Source organism: Cotesia typhae, unplaced genomic scaffold (assembly GCF_013202065.1).
Source record: "Cotesia typhae breed Kobodo isofemale line unplaced genomic scaffold, CoteBio_Ctyphae scaffold_152, whole genome shotgun sequence".
Taxonomy (NCBI): domain Eukaryota; kingdom Metazoa; phylum Arthropoda; class Insecta; order Hymenoptera; family Braconidae; genus Cotesia; species Cotesia typhae.
This window is the reverse complement of record NW_027423776.1, coordinates 10,495,237-10,520,254: the sequence shown is the minus strand read 5'-3', so window position 1 is coordinate 10,520,254 and position 25,018 is coordinate 10,495,237. Positions and strand designations below refer to the sequence as shown.

Below are 25,018 nucleotides of genomic sequence, written 5' to 3'. Positions count from 1 at the left end.
ATTGGCCGATTGGATAATGTTGATTTTGATGAAATTCGATGTTATTTTTGGGAGTTATTGTATTAGTTTGCGATAGTCCGGTAACCAGAGGTACAGTCAATCTAGGAAACATTAATTATTCCATCTCAGGATTCGCCATTGTTCGGATCCATCTACATATACATGCGAATGTGTGTGCCTGATGTATATTCAACGCTTCCCCAGGGAAACGGTTAAAGGGGTTATACAAAATGGCTTGCATTATTTGGTAGCCGGGAACATGTTAGTTTGCACTCTGTAGTACCGGTACTTAATTTTTAAACCGAAACTTAAAAGTTGGATGATAAGTTTTTAATATTCACCGGTTAGGAGCTCAGCCTGTTTCAAGTAAGCCGGTAAAGTTGGAATACAATTTTACGAGATGAATATTACGCTGAATAATTATTTTTTATCAACAAGTAAATTAAAAAAAAAAAAATATCATTACATATAAAATATATTTAAAATTTTAGATGCTAATTTTTATTGATTTTTTTATTAAGTAGCAAAATTTGTAAAATTTTTCTCTAAGTTAATTAAAAAAAAATTAAAATATTTAAAAAAAAATTTTGAAAATAAATTATTATTATTTTTATTTTAGCCAAAATATTAAAAATATGAAAAAATAATAAGAGATATTTTTTGTAGATAATTAAATTCTCTATACAGAAGGTCCTGATCAATTTCCTCATATCTTCAATATTTTAGACAGAATATCAAATTTAAACAAAAATTATAAAAATTTTTAATTATTTTCAATAATAATAATCAAAGCTATTATATATATATATATATATATATATATATATATATATATATATATATATATATATATATATATATATATATATATATATGAAAAATGCATGTGGGTACTCAAATGAAAGCTATTGATGAGTGTAACATCAGGATGAGCTTATATCTTTAAAAATCTCAATAGTTAAGAAAATACAGTGCAATTTAACAAAATTCATGATTTATTAAAGCAAAATTATTATTATTTTAAATCTTGAAAAATAAAGAACAGAAATATCTATTAGAAAGAAAAAAAAATTTTAATAAATTTTCTAAAATCTTAAAATCCAATTCCAAAAATTGCAAACCTAAAAATTAGAGAAGACTAAAACTTAGTTCCTATTTGCGAGAGAAAACAAGTACTTGTTGCTAGATATAAAATAAAAAGCATCTGAAGTAGTAGATATAAGCCATAAGAGTCGAAGATATAAGACGTGAGATGAGAGGATACTCGTCTTTACGGTTTTATGGTGTAAAGAGAGTTCAAGGTCTGTGGAACGGTATCCTCGGACGTAGCCTTCTCGAGATCCCCACTTACTACACGAGAAACCACTGTAAGTAGTGTAGTAGGAATGGAGCGAAGATGAAGAAAGAGAACACAAGACCGGTGATCTCTCAAGTTCCTGGTCAGGTGTCCGAGTTTAAGCCGGCCAGAACCAGGTCACCGGAATTTCTTGCTACCAATTTTTTCGACAACTCTATTGTACAATAAACTCGAATAATTAACAAAAATAAAAACGATTGAGTCTTTTAAGAAGAAGCAAAGAAATGGAGGTTTGCATAGACGTGAAGAAGAACCGGGTCACGTCCTTTATTTTTCCATCTTTATTTTGATTCCTATTCTCATCTCGGGCATTTATTGTTAAGCGTGTCTCAGTCTTGCTCTGGAAAATACAAATGTATAAATGAAAGAGTGTGATCAGATGCTGTGCAAGAGGTTCACATCGTACTGTAAAGTGAATGCACCGACTACCTCGAGCAAGAGCGAGATAACGATACGGGTGAGGTATTTTTCAACCGTGCCACAGGCAACTTTGCCTTCTGATACTTTTTTTACTTATTTCCTTCCTTTCTTCTCTATTTCTTTTCTTTTATTTTTCTTTCTCGCTGTCCCTCTTACAGACACACCAGACCAACCAGTCTTCCTTCCTCTTACTCTCTACTATCCGATAGTCCCGACACGGGTTCAGCTGGGGGAAGAAAAGACACTGTAGATTACACCAACACAGCCCTCATGTGTGTCGGATTCTTCAAGGTCAGTCCTTGGAACACGTGATGCGCTCAGCTGAGATTGTTAGCAACATTTTTTCAACTTGGCTATTTTTTTTTATTTTTATTTTACCTTTAAAATTAAATTTTTTTGACAAATTTTATACAATACTTAATTTTAAAAAAAATTGTATTTTTAATATTTTCTCTAAAAATTATCAAAATTTGATTTTTAAATTCAATTTGTTGAAAATTTTAAATAATTTTGCACAATATTGAATTTTGAGTTTTTTTTTTTTTTTTTTTTTTTTTTAAATTATTAAAATTCAATATTTTGATAAATTTAATTTTTAAAAAATTGTAAACAATACTCAATTAAAAAAAAAATTTTTTTTTTTAATATTTTCTGTAAAATTTGGCTTTTAAAATTCAATTTTTTGAAAATTTTAAATAATTTTGTACAAAATTGTATTTTGTGATATCTTCTTGAAAAATTATTAAAATTTAATTTTTGAAAAAATTTAGTTTAAAAATTTTCAAATAACATTTAATTTCTAAAAAAATATAAAATTCAAAATTATTGATTAAATAAAAAATAGAATAAATTTGACAATTTAAGCAATAAAATACAAATTTGCTAGACATTATTAAATAAAAATAAATAAATAAATAAACAAAAATTTTTTCGTTAAAACATGAAGAATAATTGATAAATAACCCATAAATTTAATAATTGTCCGATGTCAATCGGTTGCGTAATTACACGAGCAGTATAAGTTAAGTACATCGGAGACGTTGGACGTAGTGCGTGCGCGCGACGTTATATTATTATTATCATCATTGTTATTATTCCTACATATACATATATAAATATATCCCGTCATTGGCATAAGTGAGACAGAGTGCGAGATCATTGACTCGATTTTCTTCGAACGTGAATTAAATTCTCAATATAATATATTTAACCATATATCTTCATAGGGAAATATTTTTTCTCGAAGAAAGGAAGAAATAAAAAGTAGCTTGGAAGTAAATGAAGTTTGGGCTGTTGACACCCGTGGCAAGAGGTTGTACTGGTGCCGGTTGGGTGCAAAAAGGTGAAATAGTATTTAAAAGAAAGGGAAGTGATTTGAGAGCCCCTGTAAGCTCGCGCAGAGTAGCCTGATTGCCGAACAATGCGTCCTAACGAGATGGGGGTCGAAGACTGTCCTTTTATTGATTTCAACCAGGCGCGAGAGTAACGAGACGACTACCACGACGGCTCTCTCTCTATCTAGTTACTATTAATTCCAAAAAAACCGGCAACTTTTGCCATCACAGGAAACTCAAATGCAATTTTAATTCAATGCTATGCCTTGAGTTTCTTATTTATTATTTATTATTTTTATTATTAATTTTAATTATTAATTAATGGTCTAGAAAAATCAAATTAAGAGTAATTAATAATTGAGCAATTTAATTTTTAGTAATAATTGTTAATTAAATGGATAAACATACCAGTTAAAATAGAGCGACGATGAGTTGCGATCAAGCATGACTAACCTTTATTTACGATGCACGTTTTCGAGCTATGTAGACTTTTTATAATAATAATCGGTGCTCGAGAAAAATTTTATTTATATTTACGTACTTGTTAAACAAACTGACGGACGCTGTCTTCTTATCTGTGATTTGTCTTCTTGATTTTTTTCGGTGAGAACAACAAGCAACAAAAGGCGGTTTCGTTTGGTGGTAAGATAAAAGCCGGGAAGTTAAAATAGATTTTCTTCACCTAACCGTGCTAGTACACCGTGTTATTTACGATTAAAAAAACTACTGAACAAAGTGGATCCGGTGGATAAAAAGGGATTGGTTGGATTCTGGATGGAAAGAGAGAGACGCGACAAGGTGATGCCAAACGCCTGGTGTTTGTTCACTGAATTTAAATCTGTACCTTTGGTTATCTGTCGTCGAATGTTACCGACTAGCGGGATACCAGCTCTGGGTTTTCAAGATGGCGGTTTGTTGGTAATGAAGTTTGCAGTTTTGCGAAATTTTATCGCGGGAAGATTTTTAAATTTGAATTTTTTTGCGCGCTTTATTTAAATTAATTTTTTATGAAAATTTATTTAGTTTGACATTAAAGTTAAAAGTTATTGAAGTTAGCTGTCATTTGACCATTTTTTAATTTTATTTAACAAAAAAATTGTTTTTAAAAAATTGCATTTTTAATTTTATAAAATTTTTAAATATCCATTTTTTTGTTTACTATAATTTATTTGTTAAAAAAAATTGAAACAATTGTAAAGTGACAAATAAATTATGACAAAAGAAAATTTTTATTAAAATTGACATGTAGAAACTAGAATTAGCTGACAATTTATTTATTTTAATTTTATTAAAAATTATTTATAAAAAATCTGAGCTTTTTTTTTTAAACCTAGATGTTGAATTTTTTTCATAATAATTTAAAATAAAAATTTTAAAACAGAAGCTTTAAAAAATTATAAATTTAATTTTGTAAAAACAATTTTCTAAACTTTGTTCATTATTCCAAAAAATTTTAAAAATTATTTGAATGCATTTTTCAATTTTTTTAATCAAATAATTAATTAAATAATTTTAATATTAAAAAAAATGCTTAAAAATATTTTTTATAAATTACTTTTTTTTTAAATTTATTTTAAAAATAAAATAAAATATTTTACCTGAAGTTCTGCTTGCGAGACATCAATTTCTCCTTTATAAACAAACTCGATAATAAACTTCAAATCATTGAAGCACACATCCTGAGGCATAATTATCGTGGGATGCTTGCAAGGATTCGACAGAAGCAGTTTTTTAAAGTATGAACTGCATGCTGATAGTACGACCTAAAAACAAAATACATTATTATTCTCGTAAAGCTTATGCGCGTATTGCATCACTCTGATAAGATCGTTATCGTAGTTTTGTTGATGGAATTAGTTATAGTAGGAAGAATATGTGTCATATGTCATCCACATTAATCCGTAATCTATTTTTTTTTTTTTTTTTTTTTAATAGCACACTTGCCTACCTTGTGCGCCTTTAACGATGCCTCGTTGCAGGCCAGTGTTACGTCCACGAAAGCCTCCGTTTGCAGAAGCTGGTGGAATACTGAGGTCATATTCGACTGGTAATTGTTCCACCTCAGGCAGTAATGCTGCCCGGCCATCCCTCCGCTGAAAAATAAAAAATTATTATCAATATATTTATTTTCACACATTTTATAAATTGTAATTAAATTGCAATCCCAAACAAAATCATAAAGTATAATATATTTAAAGATTAGAAATGCTTAACTTGTTGACCCAATTTTTTGCAATCAAATAAAATCCATTAAATAAATAGATTGTTATTCTTTAATCAATTTTATCGCTGAATAAAAAAAAAACTAAACATTTCTTCCCTATTTATTTCTTCTTAGAACTTTTCTTCTAAAAATGAAACAATCTATTACCTGTAGTGAACACCCCAGTACCTAGCAGCCTCCATCTAATTCTAATCACCGATAACAAAAATAAACAAACAAAAAAATGTCAGAAAATTCAGATAATTCACATAATTATCTAAAAAAAAAAAAAAAAAAAAAAAAAAAAAAACAACAAAAAAAAAAAAAGCGCACACTGAAGACTAAACTTCTGATTTCCAGTCGGTAAAGAAGATAACGTTAAAAAATGAACTTCGTAACGATAAAAAATATATTTTGATAGAAGAAAAAAGTACTCAAGACATTAAACATCCAGAAATAATTAAACAAATACTAAATAAATGTATTAATAAATTAAATAAATGAAACTAACAGAGAGCGAACTTGTTTAAGGGATTATTAAACACTTTTTTGCTGGACGGGCGTTGGTCTGAATCGCGATATTCACCTGTTCTGTGAACCGTACTTTATCAGTCTCTATCTATGCGACTCTCTTTATACGGGCTATTTGCGTTATCTATCCGTCGGCATACGGACTTTTATCAGCTGCTTAGACGACTCACGATAACGGATACTTATATTCTCTCTCTCTCTTGACTCCTAAGCATCATTTATTATTTATTTTTATCTCTTACATTATTTTTCTACATACTCACATACTCGGCTTACTTATATTTATTCATTTTATTACATTACACACAGAGATAGCGTGGTATAGTCAATCTCCATTCCTCGATTTAAGTTCCTCCTATCTTCTCATCCTCATTCTCTGCCTTTACTTGTTCCTCTGTATTATTCCATTCTCCTTTCTTCTTCTACATGTTATCATCTTAAACTGGTGTTTGTGCAGAGATGCCGAGAGCATAGGAATGGAACCAGACTCTAATCTCCAGTCTGAAAACTCAAGTAAAGATCCTATACAAACATGCCCAAGAGATATATATTCTCTCCCTCTTACTTAACTCTCAATATTCTTCCTACACCTGAGTTCTCAGTTCTCAGTTACATTTACCATCACATACAATTTCTTCAATCTTTATATTCTTCTCTCGGTCTTTATTCACTATTTTTATTCTCTGTATTTTTGTCTCTCCTGATGCCAAAGTCCAATGCATTTACTTGTCCCATTTCTCTTTTATTTGCTTCTCTTCCAGATAAACACTTGCTTTTTATTTCCATTTTGAAATTTTTTATTATTCTTCTTCTTCTTTACATATATATGTCTAGCAAATTAAGCTATCTAATAAACCAAAATTTTAATTTTTTTAAGTCCACAAGTCACGGCAGTCATGACAGGTTGCTGGTAATTATTAAAAAAATTTTTTTAATGTATTTTGTTAGCTTCAATTACTGCATCACATCCTTTTACACTAAAAAAAAAAAAAAAAAAAAATAAATTAATAAAACTATACTTGAGACAGAAATGAAATAAATTATCAATTTTTTTTTTTAAATAAAAATAAAAAATTTCCATACCCATAAAAGGTGTTCCAACTACACAAACAAATGAACCGGAATAATAATTACAAATAAATAAAAGTATAATCAAAAGAAAATAGCAAAGGCTTTTGCTGATGTTGTTTTCGACGGCAAAAGGGGAAGAATAAAAGGCTAAAAAAAATGGTGACGTTTCTGGCCTTTCAATTCAGTATCCTTCAACCCTCGGTTATATAAATTTTTTCTTATTCGTATATATCTATATCAGTTATCTGTAAGCCCAGATCATCACTAGGTTGCCTTGTTTTCCTTTCCCCTATTTATATTTCTAGTCCATTTTGGATCTTTCATCTTATTCTTATATATATATATATATATATATCTGGACTATTTTTCACTGTGGCATCCAGGATCTATCGAATCCCAGAACAAAGAAACAAAGATAAGTAAATTTATATAATAAAAATTTAAGTTTATACATAGCACACATAGTGATGATGATCATAGCCGGGGTCTGGTCTCTGGGTATTTTCTATTGCAAAAACGAGGGTGACTATATATATATATTTACACACATATATATATCCACATACGAAGACATATAGATATAAATGGTTATTCTCCCTTGTTGGTTGGTTTTTCGCCCTCTCCAGTTGCCGTACATGTAAGTTTCCATCGTTTCCATTTATTCTGTACGTCCCTTGCGTTTCTTCTTCCCATCGGCGAGTTATTACCAGCAAGCACAGACATCCACACAAGAGATGAGACCCTAAGTAGAAGATAAAAGAGCAAGACAGAGGTAGAGAAGCTGAAAGAATGGAACAGAACGGAATAAACGAAGACGAAGACGGTATTTTCTCGTGGCCCCCTTTTCTTCTTCATCTTCTCCGCCCAACTCTCTTTATTTCCTTTTCCCTTCACCCTTCTCATCATAACCCCTCTGGCCCCTTTTATCTCCAAGCAGCACAAGCAGCAGCAGCAGCAGCTATACTCGCTTCACTTTATACTTTCTTTCTTTATTATTTCTTTCAGTCTCTCGTTCTTTCTTTCTTTCCTTTGTCTCTCCCCGTTCACCGTTCAGCTTTCGGATCCTGGCAACTTATATCTCCCGTTCTTACTCATCTCCCTCACGAGGTTTTTTGTTCCTCACTAGGTTTTTTTATTCTCTCTATCTCCGTCACTCGTACTCGGAAATTTTTTCTTAGTCGTTTAGTGTCAGAGCTCCTATCCAAGGAGTACGAGGCCACGGGGCTTTGCTTCTCTTCTCTTCTCTTCTCTACTTCCCAGTTTCCGATTCTCTTCAGCTGAACTCTACTTCACTCTTCCACCCTCTGTCCCCTCATTCAGCTCCTAAAGTATTTTCCTCAGCTTCCTCCTTCACCTCTTTCACTTCTCGCCTCCTCGTCCACCCACTGTCCTTCTCCTTCTTGGCTTTTACCTTTTTCCAGCGTTATCGACCTTCTTCGCTTCGCTTTACTCAACTTTTCTCCTCTCGCAGTGCTCCTTCTTCTAACTCCAGAGTATGAGAGCTTTTTTTTTTCTCTATTTCTTCTCTACAAAAATAACAACCAAAAATAAATTTAATAAAATAATTAAAAAAAAAAAAAAAAAGAATTGAGAAAAATAAATTTACCTCTACAAGCTTAAAGAAAGACAAGTTTTACGTTGCAACATCTTCGCCTTCAATATTAAATATTTTTTTTTCTTCTTTTTTTAATAAATTTTTCATTTCTTCTTTTTTGTAATTTTAATCTTGAATTTTTAAAATACTCTCTCGTTATTTTTTCCATGCTTTTAAATATATTAAAAGTATTATATAGAAGGAAGAGCAGAGAAGAGGTGGATGGTGGATCTGATCCCAAGTAAATTATTCATATACTTTATGAACAGCTTGAATTCACCAGTCGCGAAAAACAAGTATAATTGGGTGACTGAGATATAAAAAGAGAAAGAGCACGAGTGACATTAAGTGGAATAACTGATACAGAATTTTCATATGACGTAGTCATATCGGTGACTTTAGATTAATTATTTGGGGATTGTTGAACCTGCATATTAATGCCAACAGATCAATAAATCGATTAATCATTACCTGGGTGAGAGTGTGTATATAAATTTTCGACTTTGTCTGGATTTATATATTTATATTTCTAATATTGAATATAATATTTTTATTAAATAAGTCGAGGATGGAAGGGAATAAGAATTTTTTACTTTTATCTCCGAGTATCGACCGGGCTTTTTTTAACCCCAACCGGGGAAGAACCAGAGAAGAAAAGTAGAAGATGTAAGAATAAAATAGACGTAAAATGTAACCCCTGGATCCTGGGCTGGGAGAAACGAGGATAAAGATGACGCGGGGGCGAAGAAAGGGGAACAAGAATAAGAGAAATGAAAAAAGAAGAGGGTTTTACTGTGTAGGGTTAGAAAGTCTTTTACGGAAACTATATAGTAACTCCCAGGAGTTGTCCTCCGAGTCCTCGCCAGGCAAACTCTCTCAAGATGGATTTTTTATCTTTCTCGATCGTTACACGAATACACTTTTTGCATTATCATATTTTTTTTTTTATTTTTCTTATTTATAAGATGTGAATTTATAAATCAATATTTTTTTTTTTTAAATTTTTTTATCACAGTTAATTAACTACTTTAAATTATTTTTTTTTGTTATAGATATTACGTGGCTCTTTGAGCAATCAATAGTTTACTTATTTGCGCGATTATAAATAAATCTTTCTATTAATTTGATTTGTTAAATTAAAAAAATTTTTTTTTTTTAATAATTTAAAAATAAATTTATTAATCATTAAAATATTGACATTTTTGAAGATATAAACTCATCCCGATGTTACACTCATCAAGACCTTTCATTTGAGTACCCACATCAATTTTTCATATATTTTATATATTTATATATATGTATGTATGATAAATATATGAAAAATTGATGTGGGTACTCAAATGAGAGCTCTTGATGAGTGTAACATCGGGATGAGCTTATATCTTTAAAAATGTCAATATTTAAGAGAGTACAGAGCAATGTATCAAAAGTCATTAGTTCATATAAATAAAAAAAAATCAATTTTTGAATTTTTTTCTAATAAAAAGAAAAACTTAAAAAAAAAAAAAAAGTCAATAATTAAAACTCATAATTCCATTACAAACATTGTGTTTCTAAAACAAATTTAAACTATCCAAGTAAAAGCTATAAAAATCTAAATTACAAAAACAATAAACATAAGTGTGACAGCAAAACCATTAAATGATAATTTAAGTTAGAAAATAAAATCCAAAGAAAGCAGATACAGAGCGGGACTATATGTACAGTAATATAGTAACAGGTATATTAATTTACACAAGATGCATGAAGATCTGAATTAGTATCTGTACATAAAGATACTTGAAACTTATTCGCGTAGATATTAACAGTAGTACATATTTAAAAATTTCCCATCAAGTTTTACCCACATACTTATAACAACATAAACCTAGCAATACTTTCTACACAGATAGAGTGGCAAACAATTTTTTCCCTCTACATCAACATTATTCTAGCCTTTCCCTACACTCCATACTCCACAGAGTGTTCTATACTGCTTATACATCCTGTAACTCCTACCTCTTTAATTTTTTATTCTCTTTACCTATCCTATCACATTTACCAGTACACGACAAACATAATACGTACCTCCACATACATTAGACCACAATAATATACAAATACATCTAGGTATATATCGTATCACACTTTCATCCGCGCGTTTTCCAACGTCACTCACGTGCTGAATTTGTTGACCGGTATCCGGGCTTTCCCTCACTCAAATAACCCATATTTACACCGACAACAACAACAATAATAATGATATCAGTAGAAGAGAATGGAATTAAACCACAGAAGTATCGTATCAGCTCAGTCTATAAAAGACAAAAACAAAATATAAAGATAAATAAAAAATATGAATTAAAGACGTCGCGAGAAAGCGATGAATCAGGAGTCCACGAGAGCGTGGCAAAGTAGTCCTAATTTCCGTCTTCTGTACCGTAAGGTAACAGTACTACATTCTCAAATGCCCTTCGCTTCATCTTATTCTCGTTTGACTTTATTTATTTTATCTTAACTTGCTCCTTTACTCCTTTACCTTTCATTTACGCGACTTATCTCAATGCAGCTTTAGTAAGTCTCTCCTTCCTCTCACCTGTTCTCCTTCAGACTTTACTATCGTTATTTATCTCCATTTATGTCTCATCGCTGCCTTTATACCACTAAAATAATTATTTTATTTATTGGATTTATTACAATGCATGAAATTGGAAACTGTCGTTTATTTTTCCTCGTTTGCTAATTAGTCTTTAAGTCTTTAAAATTTTAACTAATCCATTAATTTTAGCTGCAATTATAACATCAATACGCTGATAAAAGAATTTATTAATTATTAATAATTTAATTTATTTGAAGACAATTATTTAATTTATTAAATTTTAATAAATATTTATTAACATTTAATAAAGTTTATTAAATATATAAACAAATCCTTCCATCAGTGTAAAAGTCTCTATTATGGGGCACACTAAAAATTTTTATTAAAATAAACCTGGAAGTTTATTTTCTTCACTGATTACTTATTTTAATTTCATCTAAAAATAAATAAAAAAAAAATAATTAACGAGCCAAGTTTATCAAATAAGAATATAATATAATACACTTACACAGGGTGGTTGGGAAAATAATCCCGAGTTAGATAGTATTATATGGGGGATTTGTAAAGATACGAACGCATTATGCGCAGTTGAGTATCATAGGGGGTGACGTCGTTCAAGGTCGCCGTAACTAGAATACGTTACGACATAGCTCGCATATAAATGTACATACATGTATTTTTTGCGATGTATCTTTAAAAAAAAAAAAAATTACAGATACAAGCATGAGATTTTTTTCAATTGAACCAACCCTTAAAAGTTTGAAGAGATGCACGTGCAGCGAGTAATATAATATTAAGTTTACCTTGTCTCTTTCTCTCAAAAATATCGTGACATAAATTCAGATATTATACATGGTGTTTCGCGTATACTCTGATGACATAAAAAAGTAAAAGGTAAAAACAGGCGATAATAAGAATAAGGGAAGAAAATAAAATAAAAACGATAAGGTTGAAGAAAAAAATGAGGTTAAAAAAGGAAAAAAACAAGTATATATGTCTAGAGAAATAAAATAAAAAAATAGGAGGTAAAATATCACGAGATGTAGAGAATGGATCGAAGAAAGGTAGAATAGCGAGGTCTTGGTATGGTATAGCAAAGGGAAAGGGTGGAAATGGGTTCTCTGAGAGGGTGCTTTTTTCCTGGGTTTCCTATGTGTATGTTCTGGGTTTGCTACTTGAGTTCTATTCCGTTCTATATATCTGCTAGAAGTATTATACATACATACTAGACTGGTGAAGAAAGGGACCAGGGGCTAGCTAGTGTGTATAATTGTAGTAACTACAGAACTACACTAGTTTTATTTGGAAGGTGTGGGTGCAGAACGGTTAAAGAGGAAGACTCGAAGAAGGGAAAGGGGAGTGCAGTGCGGGCGGACAAGGATAAGAGAGTCTCTTTGTATCGGGGTGAAGCAAAGGGATGAAAGCGGTGGTACTGGAGGATGAAAAAGCTGGAGACAGATGGCCAAGCGGACAATGAGAAACTTGAGAGAGATAAGGTATAGAATGTAAGGCATAAGGGTTGGAAGAATATGTACGGATCCTCAAGTAGGAATCGGTGAGAGTTCACCCGGAGGATGAGAGGCTATCAGAGCCGGAAGATAACTCCCAGAGTAAAAAATAAAAAAATAATTAAGGTAAATTGAGGAGTTTTGTTTTTAACGAATGGATGTAGAGGCATTGGGTAAATTAAAGGTGGAGAAATTCGGGAAGAAAGGCATAAAAATAATAAGAAAGATAATAACGAGTGGATAGACGTTTTACTATTGTAGAATAAGAAGTGAAGGCTTTTTCCTCTCTCTGGAGTTGAGTCTTCGTCGGGTTTGCTGAAGAAACAGGATGTGGGTGGCGGGTGCCGGTCGAGGAACCAGAGAGAGAGAAAGAGAGGTGAAAGGCGAGGAGGGTTTGCCATCTTCTTGCTCGGAGTTTTCTTCTCCTCGCCTAGCCCCTGCTTCTGCTTCTTTGCCAGGGTAAAAAATAAATAAAAAATACACCGTCTGCTTCGGCTGTGCAAGTTGTAGTGAAGGAGCTAAAGCACCGAGCAAAGAAAAAGAGAAGGAAGTTTTTTTTTCCTCATTTTATTTCTCTTAACGTCTCTCTCCGTGCTCTTTTTCCTTTACTTCTTGTGTGTTATATCCCTCTCATGGCGCTTTGAGACTTTACTTCCATTCTACTCAGCAGCCCCCGGCTCCCCGCCTTCACTTTACTTAACTTTGGATTGTGTATATGTGTAAATACAATCCTTGAAAGTAAAGGGGAAAAGAAACGAGAGAAAAGGAAGAAAAATGGCCAGAAATGTCCGGATGAATAACGGTAGATATCGCAACGAGGAAAGAGCTCCTTTTTTTTTATTTTTTATATTTTATTTCTTTCTTCTTTTTTTTTTTATTATTCTTTTTAGACAAAGATAAAAGCGAAGTATGGTAGCGAAAAATCGAAGACTCTGTTCTATATATATATATATATATATATATATATATATATATATATATATATATATATATATATTTTTCTGTATAAAAGGTGTACGTATAAGGCTGTGATGAGAAGTGTAGAGATGGAGGAGCAGAACAGAGGAAATAAAGAAAAAGAGATGAGATATAAATGTGGGAGGATGAGGTGGAAGTGGAGATGGAGAAGCTAGAGGGAAATCGAGGGAAAGAACCAACTTGGAGTTTTAGTTTGTGAGAGATGTCGAGAGGGGACAAAAGAGAAAATGACAAAGACGCAAAAGGCGAGAGAGAGCTTCTCATTTTAGCTCCTTTCATTCTGAGCATCTTTAACTGCTTGTCAACCATGATAATTCACCTCATGTTTTTATCTTTCTCAATTTATAAATTTGCTTTTTGTTTCAGCTCTTGGTTATCATAATACTCCTGTATCCTTTACTGATGCTCTGATGTTCTCTCAATGTGATGTATGTGTCTTATGCCTTCATTTGGACTTCCTGAGAGAATCAGAGAACAAAAAGAAATGGAGATGAGAGAGAGTCAGCTGTGGATTGGTGAATGGAGTTTTTGATTATTAAATAGATATTTCAGTAAGATCACGGCTAAGACCATCGCAATGAATCTATAGAGAGCAGTAATGTAATGTTAAGTAAAGTAAGCAAGGCCGAGACGAACACTGTTAAATTGTGGAGAATGTGTACAGCATCGGGGTGGCCTAGATTCAACTCAAGACCTGCTTTCTAGCCAGCATTTCTCTTTATCACTGCAACCGATGCGAGAATCATCAGGATTTCAATCAAGAAAATCTTTATGCGTTCTTCTTCTTCTTCTTCTTCTTCTTCCTCTTCTTCCTTCTCAACTTGCTTGAGTTTGTCACTCACTTCGCAGCAAGTCTAATATTACCAAACGTTTTTATTATTTTTTATCTTGAGTTCAATTCACTCCAGGATCTCGCATGCAGACGATGCTAACAATCAATTGCTTGATGTTGTACTTTTCTATTTTGCCACTTCAATTACGCTCCTTTTTCTTCAGCCTTTCTAGCTTAACTGGGCCAACTGCTATCCAATTGTATTGTGCTTTTATTTATGGATAATACCTTTACAAATATGCCAATTAAATATAAATAATTACGCTTGACATTAATTATTTGTTAGCCAGACAAACACGTGACAATTTTTTAAATCTCATCTCAAGTCAATTTTTAATATTTAATCAATTATTTTTCATTGTAATAATAATTATTATCATTAGTAATAATAATAAAAACATATCATCAATAATTAATCGGTAATTAATGGTTAATTAATTGATTATCGAGCGGTTTAATTTAAATTTGGCGCGTCAAGTGTCCAAAACAAATCCACGTTCTCTCGGTGTCAAACGTCCGCGTTTAAAAATAACACACATACACTCTCTTTAAATAACAATCAGCTAACTAAAATTATTTTAACTTTTTTTTTTTTTTTTTTTTTTGTAAAAATAATTAAATAACATAATAAAAATATTTATCGTACCTTACCATGACCTGTATGACAGCTCAGTTGTTGACGTAATTGATAAAAACAAATAACAATATTGGGCCTGGGGCCCGGATTTTCACCAACAAACTAAACAAAAAACTCGCGGTTTCTTATCACAATCTTAATAAATAATAAAATATATCCAACAAAACAAAAAAGTTAGTAAAATCGCAGATTATGTCACTGTCAGTTGTTGAAATATTTAAAATCACATTTATCTAAACAATTAAAAGCAAATACGTGAGTGAAAAAGTATGAGGATAAATAAATAAATATAAATCACGTTTGTTACCGGGATGTATGATAACACGACTACGTCGCACCGCGACGTGTGACAAGCGGCGAGTGTTGTGTAAAACCCAGTACAACCTCGTCTCTCGCTCTCGCCTCTGCTAAAGGAAGGCCCGAGAGAGAGAGCAGCCAGTGTTAGTGGTTCCGTTTCTTATGCAAGTCCTCAAGTTGGAGCGAGACGGTGCCACTAGTTGTGTATGTACGTGCTAGTGTTGCTCGAATGGAGCTGAGAGCTACAATAAAGTCCTAGAGGACGAGTATAGTCTGGTACCAGGTATACTCTGCTCCTGGTTGATGATGTTGAGCTACATACAGTTTGGTATAGTTCTCGAGAGTAGAGCGCAAATGCGCAAACCGATTAAGCGATTTTGTTGTGGACCCCGTTTCTCTCTCTCAGAAACTACCGAGTTCTCTCTTCCCGCTTTCCACTTCTCCTCTTCCTTCTCCATTCCGTGTTTTTCCTCTGCTAAGCTGTCTTCGCTCTCTCTCCGTCTGCTGAGGAGCTCTGGCCGAGCCCGGGTGTAGTAAGTGGTGAATAGACGGACGAACGGAAACCCACGCCTTTTCCCACCAAGCATTCACGACGTTAAGCTACACAGATCCTCGACGCCAAGCTAAGGATTACCAGGCTCGGATCAACACTTTTTCATTCCCGGTCTCAATTTTTTTAACCTAAAAATTATTTTTACTATTTCAAACTTCTCTCATAAATTTTCTTTTAAACAAATTATTATTTTTTAACATTTTTTATTTACACAGTAATTTTATCAGCTGTCAACTCCTCCAATTAAAATTTTCTAAAAATTTATTATCTGGGGCCTTGGAAATTTCTTGAGCCGGCTTGGACCTTTTCACTGGACGCGTTCCACAGAAAACTAGCAGCTGCGTAGTCGCCCGTAACTTGTCAACTGCGCCGCTTGTTCCCCACCGAGTTCCTGAATTTCCGTCGAAGCTTGCTGGGCTGTGTTGGACCTCGTTCGATCGTTGCAACCCAAAGAACCTCCACAGCCATTGTGTTGAAAGATCCCAAGACGTTCGGATAGTGTAACAGGACCGGTCAGCCGGAGATAGTTTTTCCTTTTTTACAATTTGTGATATTGTAGACTGTGCCAACGAGGTGAGTTTGTCATCCATTAAAAAAAATTTTTAACAATTACAAATTTATTATTGTTTATTTTTTTACTTAAATTGTTTTTACGCGAATGGTGACGCGGCGTCCTTTCCACGTTTTAAAAAAACTCGGTTTTTTTTTTTAGTTTTATAATTTAATTTATTGATATTTTATTATTAAATATTAAAACTAGTTTAATTAATTTTAATTTTTGTATTTTAGAGTTATTTTACGAATTAATTGCGTCATTTTTCCGCGCTTTTTCTTCACGCATCGCCATCTTGTCTCGTTTGTTCATCTAGGCGGCCATTGTATGTCCATGAACGCGACAAATCTATGTGAAATTTTTTTTATTTCAACATTTATTCTTTTTTAATTTTTTTAAAATAATAATTAATTTAAATTGACTTTTAATAGACGTTTAATTATTTTTTAGAAAAGCACGTGTTTTAATTAAATTTATTTAAAAAATATTTAATTTAAATTAAAATAAAACAATTTAAAATTTCGCGCGCTTTTAATTTAAAAATAAATTTGAATTTTTATAAAAAAAAGTCTGCAAAATTTTTTACGGTTGAGTTTCCGGAAAAGGGGGGTCGGTACGTGCATGGTAATCGAAAATTTCTCTATTTCTTTCTCTCTCACTTGAAGCCGGCGTTGCGCGTCGGTTCTATGGTGGCGACGGGAGAGTGGGGTCGGGCAACGGAACTTACGCCATTGTCGCGAAGGGCAGTGCTTAGAACACACGTCGTGTTGGAAGCTCCAGGGTGTTTTATTTTAATTAACTTTTATTTTAAAAATATTCTGTGATTTTTTTCAAATTTATATTCTCTGGTGAGTCATCAATTATAATTATCATCATTAAAAAATAATAACAATTTAATCTCGCGATTATTTTTAATCGGATTTTAAATCTAAATTCCGCGAAACGCAAACGTGACGCTGGAAAATCATGCATGCGATCAATACTAAATCCCTAACAAATGATATTTACATAACAATCTAATTACATTTATTTAACGATTAAATAATCGCCGTAGATTATGTATTGAGCTTACGACGTATTCATTAATTTAAAATAGTAATTTAATTTTTTTCGCGTAATTTTCTTTCGAGTTTTCGCCATTTTGTCCGGGTTCGACCCCGTTCGCCGCCATATTGAGTGCCCCTGTTGCCGTTGTTTCCACGGGAATTCGTACTTGGAAAAGAGGGGACTAATCATTTGTGCTCGGTCCTAAAATTTACAACGCAAAAATTTTATTATTTTTAAATTAATATTCCAACAATAATTAATTCAATTAAAATGAATAAATAATTAAATTAATTTCCTTTTTGGCTTAAATAAATAGAATAAATTAATTTTTTTTACCTCAACATGGGTAATGCAATTCCATCTCAATAATATAAATAAATTACGCAATCGTTGGCGCGCAAGCGTTAATAATCAAGTTGGTCGATCGTTGCTTCGCTCCCACCATTTAATTTCATAATAATAATAATAATAATAATAGTAGTAGTACTAGCATTACAACTGAGTTTGCGCGGTTAAACTTTCTCAATTGATTTTTCATTTTATTGTGAAATTTTGCATTAATTAATTTTTTTTTTACCAAATTAAATTGACATTTAAAACTTTTAATTTTATTTTTTTAATTTCAAAATTAAAAAAATTTTTTTTTTTAATTAATTTTTTTACAAATTAGATTTTCGGGCACGAAAATTATTGGGGCCATCCCTGATTTTCTTGCAAGCCGGTAGTCGTTAGCTGCGCAGATAGCTGACGCGCAGAATTGGATAACTCGAAGTTTCCATATCGCGTCTGCGCAATACATTAGTTCACCTCTCGCATCATCCCCACTCGGTGGTTTAGAGCAAAGTCGTTACCGTTAGGAGGACACGCACAAAGGAAAAAGGCCAGACTAGCCGGACGCGCTTGCATCACAGCCATTTTGGAAGCTTCTCTCCAACAACACGGAGCTTTCGCGTCGCGTCACCATTTATTATTTCCTTTTATTAAGTTTTATTAATAAAGCTGCGCGATTTAAATACCGTTTGTGCCAAGACTGATGATTTTTTTAAATAACAATAATTTTTTATTCAATTTTGGTTTTTATTTGTGATCCGCCAGTTCATCCTGACCGTTATTGAAACAAAGCTGAGACAAAGAGAAGTTAACATGGAGGACGATCAGCAGTTCTGCCTTAGGTGGAACAATCATCAAACGACGTTAATTCAAAATTTTGATACATTGCTGGAAAGCGGTACCTTGGTCGACTGCACCTTGGCAGCGGAGGGGAAATACCTTAAGGCCCACAAAGTAGTCCTCTCCGCGTGTAGTCCATACTTTGAGGTAAATATCAAAATAATTAATCTTTGTTTTTTATTTTTAATAATTTATTATTCAAAATATTTTTATTGTTGCAAAAAAATTATTACAATTTTAAAATTTGTATTTAAAAAAAAAAAAATTAAATTTAAATCTCGAAAATTTTCACTTAAAAAAAAATTAATTAAAATCTTGATAATTTTTTTTTTCAAAAGAAATTTTTAATTAAAATCATTAAAAAAAAATTTAATTAAAATCTTGAAAATTTTTTTATTAAAAATAAAATTTGTAGTAATTTATAATTTAAAAAAAAAAAAAAAAAGCAACGGTAAAAATATTCAACTATTGAGTCATTTGGTTGAGTTTCATGAGAATAAAAGGAGAAAATAACTAGGGAGAGGTAGAAAAAAAAAATATGAAAGACCAGGTCGATAGTGGTTGGCGTCAGCAGCTCGAGCGAGCGTTAGATCAATACCAAATAGAAAGAGAGGTGAGGAGGTGATGTCGAAACACAAGATGGCGGCTAGCAGACGAAGCAGAAGCAGAACCGCGAGACCTGAGAAACAGGAGAGACGAAAAGAGGGGGCAATCTGCCTCCCCTCCTGCGGTTAGTCCTGATCAATACAGGGAAAGCAAGATGGCTGTTCCAGGGCACTTGCCCTGATTACTTTTTATGCCCTTATGACTCAATCAATACTCGTCTCAATTTAGTACTTTGATGATTTAATAAGTTGAGATTTTAATTTGATTTTTTTTTTTTTTTTCAACAGGGTCTTCTTAGTGAGCACTATGACAAACATCCTGTCTTCATCCTCAAAGATGTTAAGTTTAAAGAACTTAAAGCCATGATGGACTACATGTACAGAGGAGAGGTTAACATCTCTCAGGACCAATTGGCAGCTCTTTTAAAAGCCGCCGAATCGTTACAAATCAAAGGGCTCTCGGAAAGTAAAACCGGCAGCAGTGGTAGTACAAGTAGCAGTAAGGCAGAAACAAGATCACAAAAGACTGTACAACCCTCAGCCCCCTCGTTGGACATTCCTCACTCGTCTTCCGGCCTCACAATTGAGAAAAACAACAAAGTTCCTCGTCAAAGTCTCGCCCAGGCCTCTGTTGGCGATTTACCCGAAGATTCCGCAAGTCCCTCTTTATCAAAAGGCATTTCCTCCAGGTAATTATCTATTTTATTTATTTTTTTTGACCTGAAATTTTATAAATCATTTTGGTAATTTTTTTGCTCATTTTTTATTAATTAATTTTTTTTTTTTATCTTACAGGGAAGGCTCAGTAAGTCCAAACGGACGAAAACGTAAAAGATACAGGCGAAGAAGTCTAAACGATGACAACCCAATTGACAACCACGAAACCTCAAACTCGAGCGACATGTCTCATCAGCCCATGAACGTGCCTGCTCTTGGTGTTGCCCCGGTAGCCGATGAGAAATCAATGTCTGACCCATCTGACTCTCTTGGCAGATCCGCACTTATGCAACAACTGACTAAACCCGCTGACGATATGCTACCGGTAATTATTTTATTTATTTATTCATTTATTCAACTTCATGGTTCTTGGATTTTTTTTATTTTTATTTCTTCGAAAATCGCGAGTAAATTTTATTATTTATTTTTCGTGGAAAAAAAAAAAAAATAAAGTATCTGATTACGCCAGCGCCTAATGGAATTTAAGTTTGATACTTATTTTCTCTCGCTTCGTTGGCAGATTAAGTTCTTGCTCTATCCTACTGTCGCGTCTTATTACCATGACACTTTTCAGTGCGGAAACGGCATGATACAATTTTTTTTTATAATTATTGTCTTATTATTTTTATTAATCCTTTAAAAAAATAACAATAATTAATATTTAATTAAATGATTGATGATTAATTTTTTTTTAAGATAACGATAATAATAATTAATTATTAAATAATTAATTACAGATGCCTGTTGAAAAACCTGAGCCTAATGACACACTGATTGAGCCAAAGTCTGAGTACCTGGATGAAGCTGAGGACAGTGTTGAAGACTTGACACTTGATGATGAAGGAATGGATGATACTATGGATGACGGAAACAGAGCTGGACCCTCTCACGACCCCTCCCACCCTGGTACGTATCTAAAATTTAATCCCTAGTAAATTTATCCCAGATTTTAATTTTTTATTTTCATTTTCAATTTAAAGAATAAAATTTCTACTTAAAAAAAAAAAAAAAAAAAAAAAAAAAAAAAAAAAAAAAAAAATAACAGATACTGTTGATCAGCTGATAAAAAATCAGGTCGAATCTCGAAAAAAAAAATCTTCAAACGCGGTAATTTTTCTTCAATTATTTCCTAAGAAATGATTGAACAATCTTTCGTTTATTTTGTCCTAACATTACCGGGAGGAAAATTCTCCATCTAGAGCTTGGGTTTCCTCGTTGCAGGTAGGGGGGGAGCGCGGTCTTGTACGAGAGGTAATTTGGTCGCTGGTGGTGAGACGGACACCACCAGCTGGGCATCTCATTTCCTCGATTGTAAAAAGGTATCGATTGTCAGAAATTGCTATATTAATCAGCGACGAGAATCGCGTCCGGATGTTGACGTGTCCGCGTTGCTTAAGTCACTCGCCAACAAGCAGGGTAGAAAATATAGTTTAGACTGCGTTAAAAAATCCCTGGAGGCAATATTACAGCAAGGTGTTAGTACTACTCAGGCATCTGAAATGTACGGGATTAATCGATCTACTCTGCAATTTTATTTGAAAAAATTAAATGTCGTAAGACGCCGTTGGAGACAACCCGCCTCTGCTTTAGTCATTCAGCATCAATCTTAATTCATTAAGAAATTATCTATCTTGTGAAATATTGACCTTTTTCAAAGAAATAAGCTCATCCCGATGTCACATTCATCGAGACCTTTCATTTGAGTACCCACATCAATTTTTCATATATTTTATATATTTATATATATGTATACATGAAAAATATATCAAAAATGCATGTGGGTACTCAAATAAAAGCTCTTGATGAGCGTAACATAGGAATGAGCTTATATTTGTAAGAACGTCAATGTCTAAGAAAGTACAGTGCAATTTAACCCAAATCATTATTTAATAAAGCAAAAATTTTTATTTTTTTTGTTTACAATTGATATAGTGACTTCAAGTTTCCTAATTAATATTACAATAAAAATAAATAAATTAACTCACTGTAATATTTTACTAAAAGGAATTTTTAAAATGAAAATTCCTACTCGACTTTAATTGCCAATACTTGATAATTATCCTAGATGATAACTTTATCTACAATGAACTGGTGATAATTATTTTAGACTGATTCTCGACAGTATTTGTTATTTAATTTTAATTGAAAGAAAAATAACATTCCTAACTACATAATAAAAAAAAATGTATCACATGTAGATAATTAATTGCTAGCTTGTTATAGAAAATAAAAATAAATGTCAAGCCCATAAAAATATCTTTGATAAGAAATTATTCTTTAAATGAAATTTTTATTTATTTTTAATGACTTTATTTTTTTATAAGTTTTATTTTTAACTTTTTTTTTTTTTTTTTTTTTTTTTTTTTTTAAAGGCCTTGGATCGTGGCACGTAACTGGTGACCGAAGTAACGCGGGAGGCGTTGTCGGATCTGTAGTTGCTGGAGCACCTGGTTCTAACGATGAAGTTTTCATGCAGGCCCAGGAAGCTGCACAGGCTCATCGCGACTCTCAAGGTAGGCACAACTCGCCAATTTATACCTGCCTTCGGCTCCCGTAACAATCGGCACAATTTCATAATCCCACCATTTTATATATATATATATATATATATATATATATATATATATATATATCAAAATGATTACGCAATCGCGTAAATTTCCGCTTCGATAAATGAGTTACTCATTTATAAATTATCAGATAAAATTCCAATATTATTTTTTTTTTTTATTTAATTGAAAAATTAAGTGCCCATTGCGCAGGCGAGTCGAGGTTTTATTTTACGTTGCCGGACAATGTGGTTCAACCAAAGAATTCGGTGTTGTTTCAAGCGTAGCACGGTCTCTGAAAGAACTCTCAGTTCTCTATTTTTTTTTTTTTTTATTAGGGCACTCTTCATATATATTTTTCCCAAAAAAAATATATATCTAAAAAATTACATTTATTTTTTATGTTTCAATTTGGATCTTTATTTTAATTATTATTTCTTCCGCTTCCACGCGCTGCGAGATTAACTCTCGTGACGTGTTGTCGCGTCCTCTCTCTCCTTGATAATAATCCACCAGCAGAAGAAAATTAATTAACACCCTCCCGATGATTAAAAAAAAAATTTTTAATTTTTTAGTAGCGAGAAATTTAAAAAAAAAAAATTGATTAAAAATTCGCCGGTCGACTTGATAAATTTTTAACTGTTAAAGAGAAGGGGAGAGACTATTCACAGAGACGTTCCCACGTAAAGTTGTTGGCCTTGGTCTCTATTGAGAGCTTAGAAGAGAAACTTATCGCAACAACTAACCAGTGCGGTATTGAAAGACCCCCCCCCGGGGTCTCAGACAACCAGCATCCTAATATAATATTATATATTATATATTATACTGAGCCAGAAAAATTTTAAATTCTGCTAACTCGTATTTATATTCGCAAAAGGCAGAGATCTCATCCGCGTATGGCCGGCAACTTGAATCAACATATAGATATATATATATATCTCTTCTCTGCTTTAATAGAACGGACGCGTTTAACATTCGTGAGAAGCTAAGAAGTGAGAGAGCACGACCTAGATTCCATTCTCGGGTTCTATGCTCTCGCGACACGTATCAAGATAACGTAAAATCACAATCTTCAATATTGAGTAAATTATTTAAAAAAAAAAAAAATTTTTTTTTCGGGTATGGGAACGCGCAGCTGTTGAATGTTTTTTCGCTATACATCTGCCTGTACAGCTGTCGCCACCAGATGCTAAAGCTAAAGCCAAAGCCAAAGGAGTCAACGTTTAATTTCGCAGATGTCGGAAATTTTTAGCAACCGGTCAAGTCAACTTTTGGCTAATTTAGTCCACGTGCAGTTGAATTTATCGGGTATTTACGGCGATAAATAGTCTATCGGTGTAGGTTAGAGATCGTCGAGCGGTGACGGTCCAACGTGGGATGCTCAAGGTAAAACGGAGAGAGAGGGAACGACCTCTCTGTCAATGCTAGCGGTCGATGCCTCTAAATTTTCATTTTATCTATTTTTACGTCCGCCTTTTTAAAACTTTTAATCGTCCGTAAGATTTTTAAATCTATTTTACCGGAAAATATTTTTGCTCGCATTGATCGATGGTCGTTTTTTATTCAGAGACTTGTTACCTTGAATCGTGGACGCGGTTAAATGAAGCCTATAGATTTTACCCACAATTTAAAGGTCCAATATTTAATTAATTAATTTTTTTAATTTTTTTTTTTATTTAAAATTTTTATTTTATTATTTTTTTTTACATAGAGTTCGCATTTTAGTACCGATGTTGTACCACGTTGTCTGCAGCGCGTAGTTCAGATATCAATATAAATGTTTGTGAACAAGCCACAACGAAAAAGGAAATTTTTTTTAAATTATTAAAATTATTATTATTTTTAATAATAAAAAATTTTCCTCGTTCGTTCGCTAACTCCCTATTAAAAAAAATTCCCCATACAAGAGTCAAGACACCACCCTTTGTCGTGTTTGTGTTGTAGAAATTTTGTTACACTTGGTAACAAAATAGTTTATAAATATTGATTAATTTTTTAATTAAATTATTTAAAAAAAAAAAAATTAAAAATAGTCTAACAAAAGGGAGGATACTCTTGGATAATCGTAATTTAAATACGGGACATCAATGTGTTCACACTCAAATGGCACGCTTGCACTTCATTTTTATTTACATTTATTTAATATTATTTTCCAATTTCTCGATTCTTTTCTTTCCTTTCTTCACAATTGGATTTAATATTTAATTACGTACGATCGGCCTTGACCCCAAATTAAATTGCACGTTGGGATTAGTCCCAAATTTATTTCTTCATTAAAAATAATTTTTTTTTTAATTATTAAATTAAAAAAAAAAAAAAAAAAAATAATAAGGTCCTTCGTACGATAATTAATCACAAGTGTGAGCAAAAAAAAATTAATCCTCCATATTGTGCCATTTTATTTCTTACGTCTTGCATGCAACGCTTCCTTCAGTAGTATAACTCTTAACAAACGTGTGTATTTGCCTACAAAATTATCGTGGT

The 25,018-nt window shown here is 32.4% G+C and overlaps 2 protein-coding genes across 28 annotated transcripts in view; one reads left to right on the top strand and one right to left on the bottom strand.

Annotated features, from left to right (window-relative positions):
* Window positions 1–16,150, bottom strand: part of Psq (pipsqueak) — a 31,032-nt gene extending 14,882 nt beyond the window's left edge. Inside the window, exons 1-3 of one of the 6 annotated variants that reach the window (XM_074256418.1) lie at window positions 15,053–16,150; window positions 5,060–5,204; window positions 4,710–4,874 (exon numbers count right to left, since the gene is read on the bottom strand). In XM_074256418.1, coding sequence (XP_074112519.1) covers window positions 4,710–4,874; window positions 5,060–5,204; window positions 15,053–15,060 — 318 coding nt within the window. In that variant the 5' untranslated portion in view covers window positions 15,061–16,150. Of the gene's footprint in view, window positions 1–4,709; window positions 4,875–5,059; window positions 5,205–5,482; window positions 5,563–5,900; window positions 5,917–10,577; window positions 10,601–15,052 lie in introns of those variants that run through there. The other 5 variants (XM_074256421.1, XM_074256419.1, XM_074256420.1 and 2 more) reach the window with 5 other exon arrangements.
* A 166-nt stretch (window positions 16,151–16,316) lies between these two features.
* The window catches only part of LOC141536125 (uncharacterized), a 79,870-nt gene continuing 71,168 nt past the window's right edge, over window positions 16,317–25,018 (top strand). For 12 of the 22 annotated variants that reach the window (XM_074256402.1, XM_074256404.1, XM_074256408.1 and 9 more), the window contains exons 1-6: window positions 16,319–16,466; window positions 18,589–18,810; window positions 19,557–19,957; window positions 20,064–20,310; window positions 20,723–20,891; window positions 22,358–22,498. In XM_074256402.1, the coding sequence (XP_074112503.1) occupies window positions 18,637–18,810; window positions 19,557–19,957; window positions 20,064–20,310; window positions 20,723–20,891; window positions 22,358–22,498 (1,132 nt within the window). In that variant the 5' untranslated portion in view covers window positions 16,319–16,466; window positions 18,589–18,636. Of the gene's footprint in view, window positions 16,467–17,141; window positions 17,295–18,588; window positions 18,811–19,556; window positions 19,958–20,063; window positions 20,311–20,722; window positions 20,892–22,357; window positions 22,499–25,018 lie in introns of those variants that run through there. The other 10 variants (XM_074256394.1, XM_074256395.1, XM_074256391.1 and 7 more) reach the window with 5 other exon arrangements.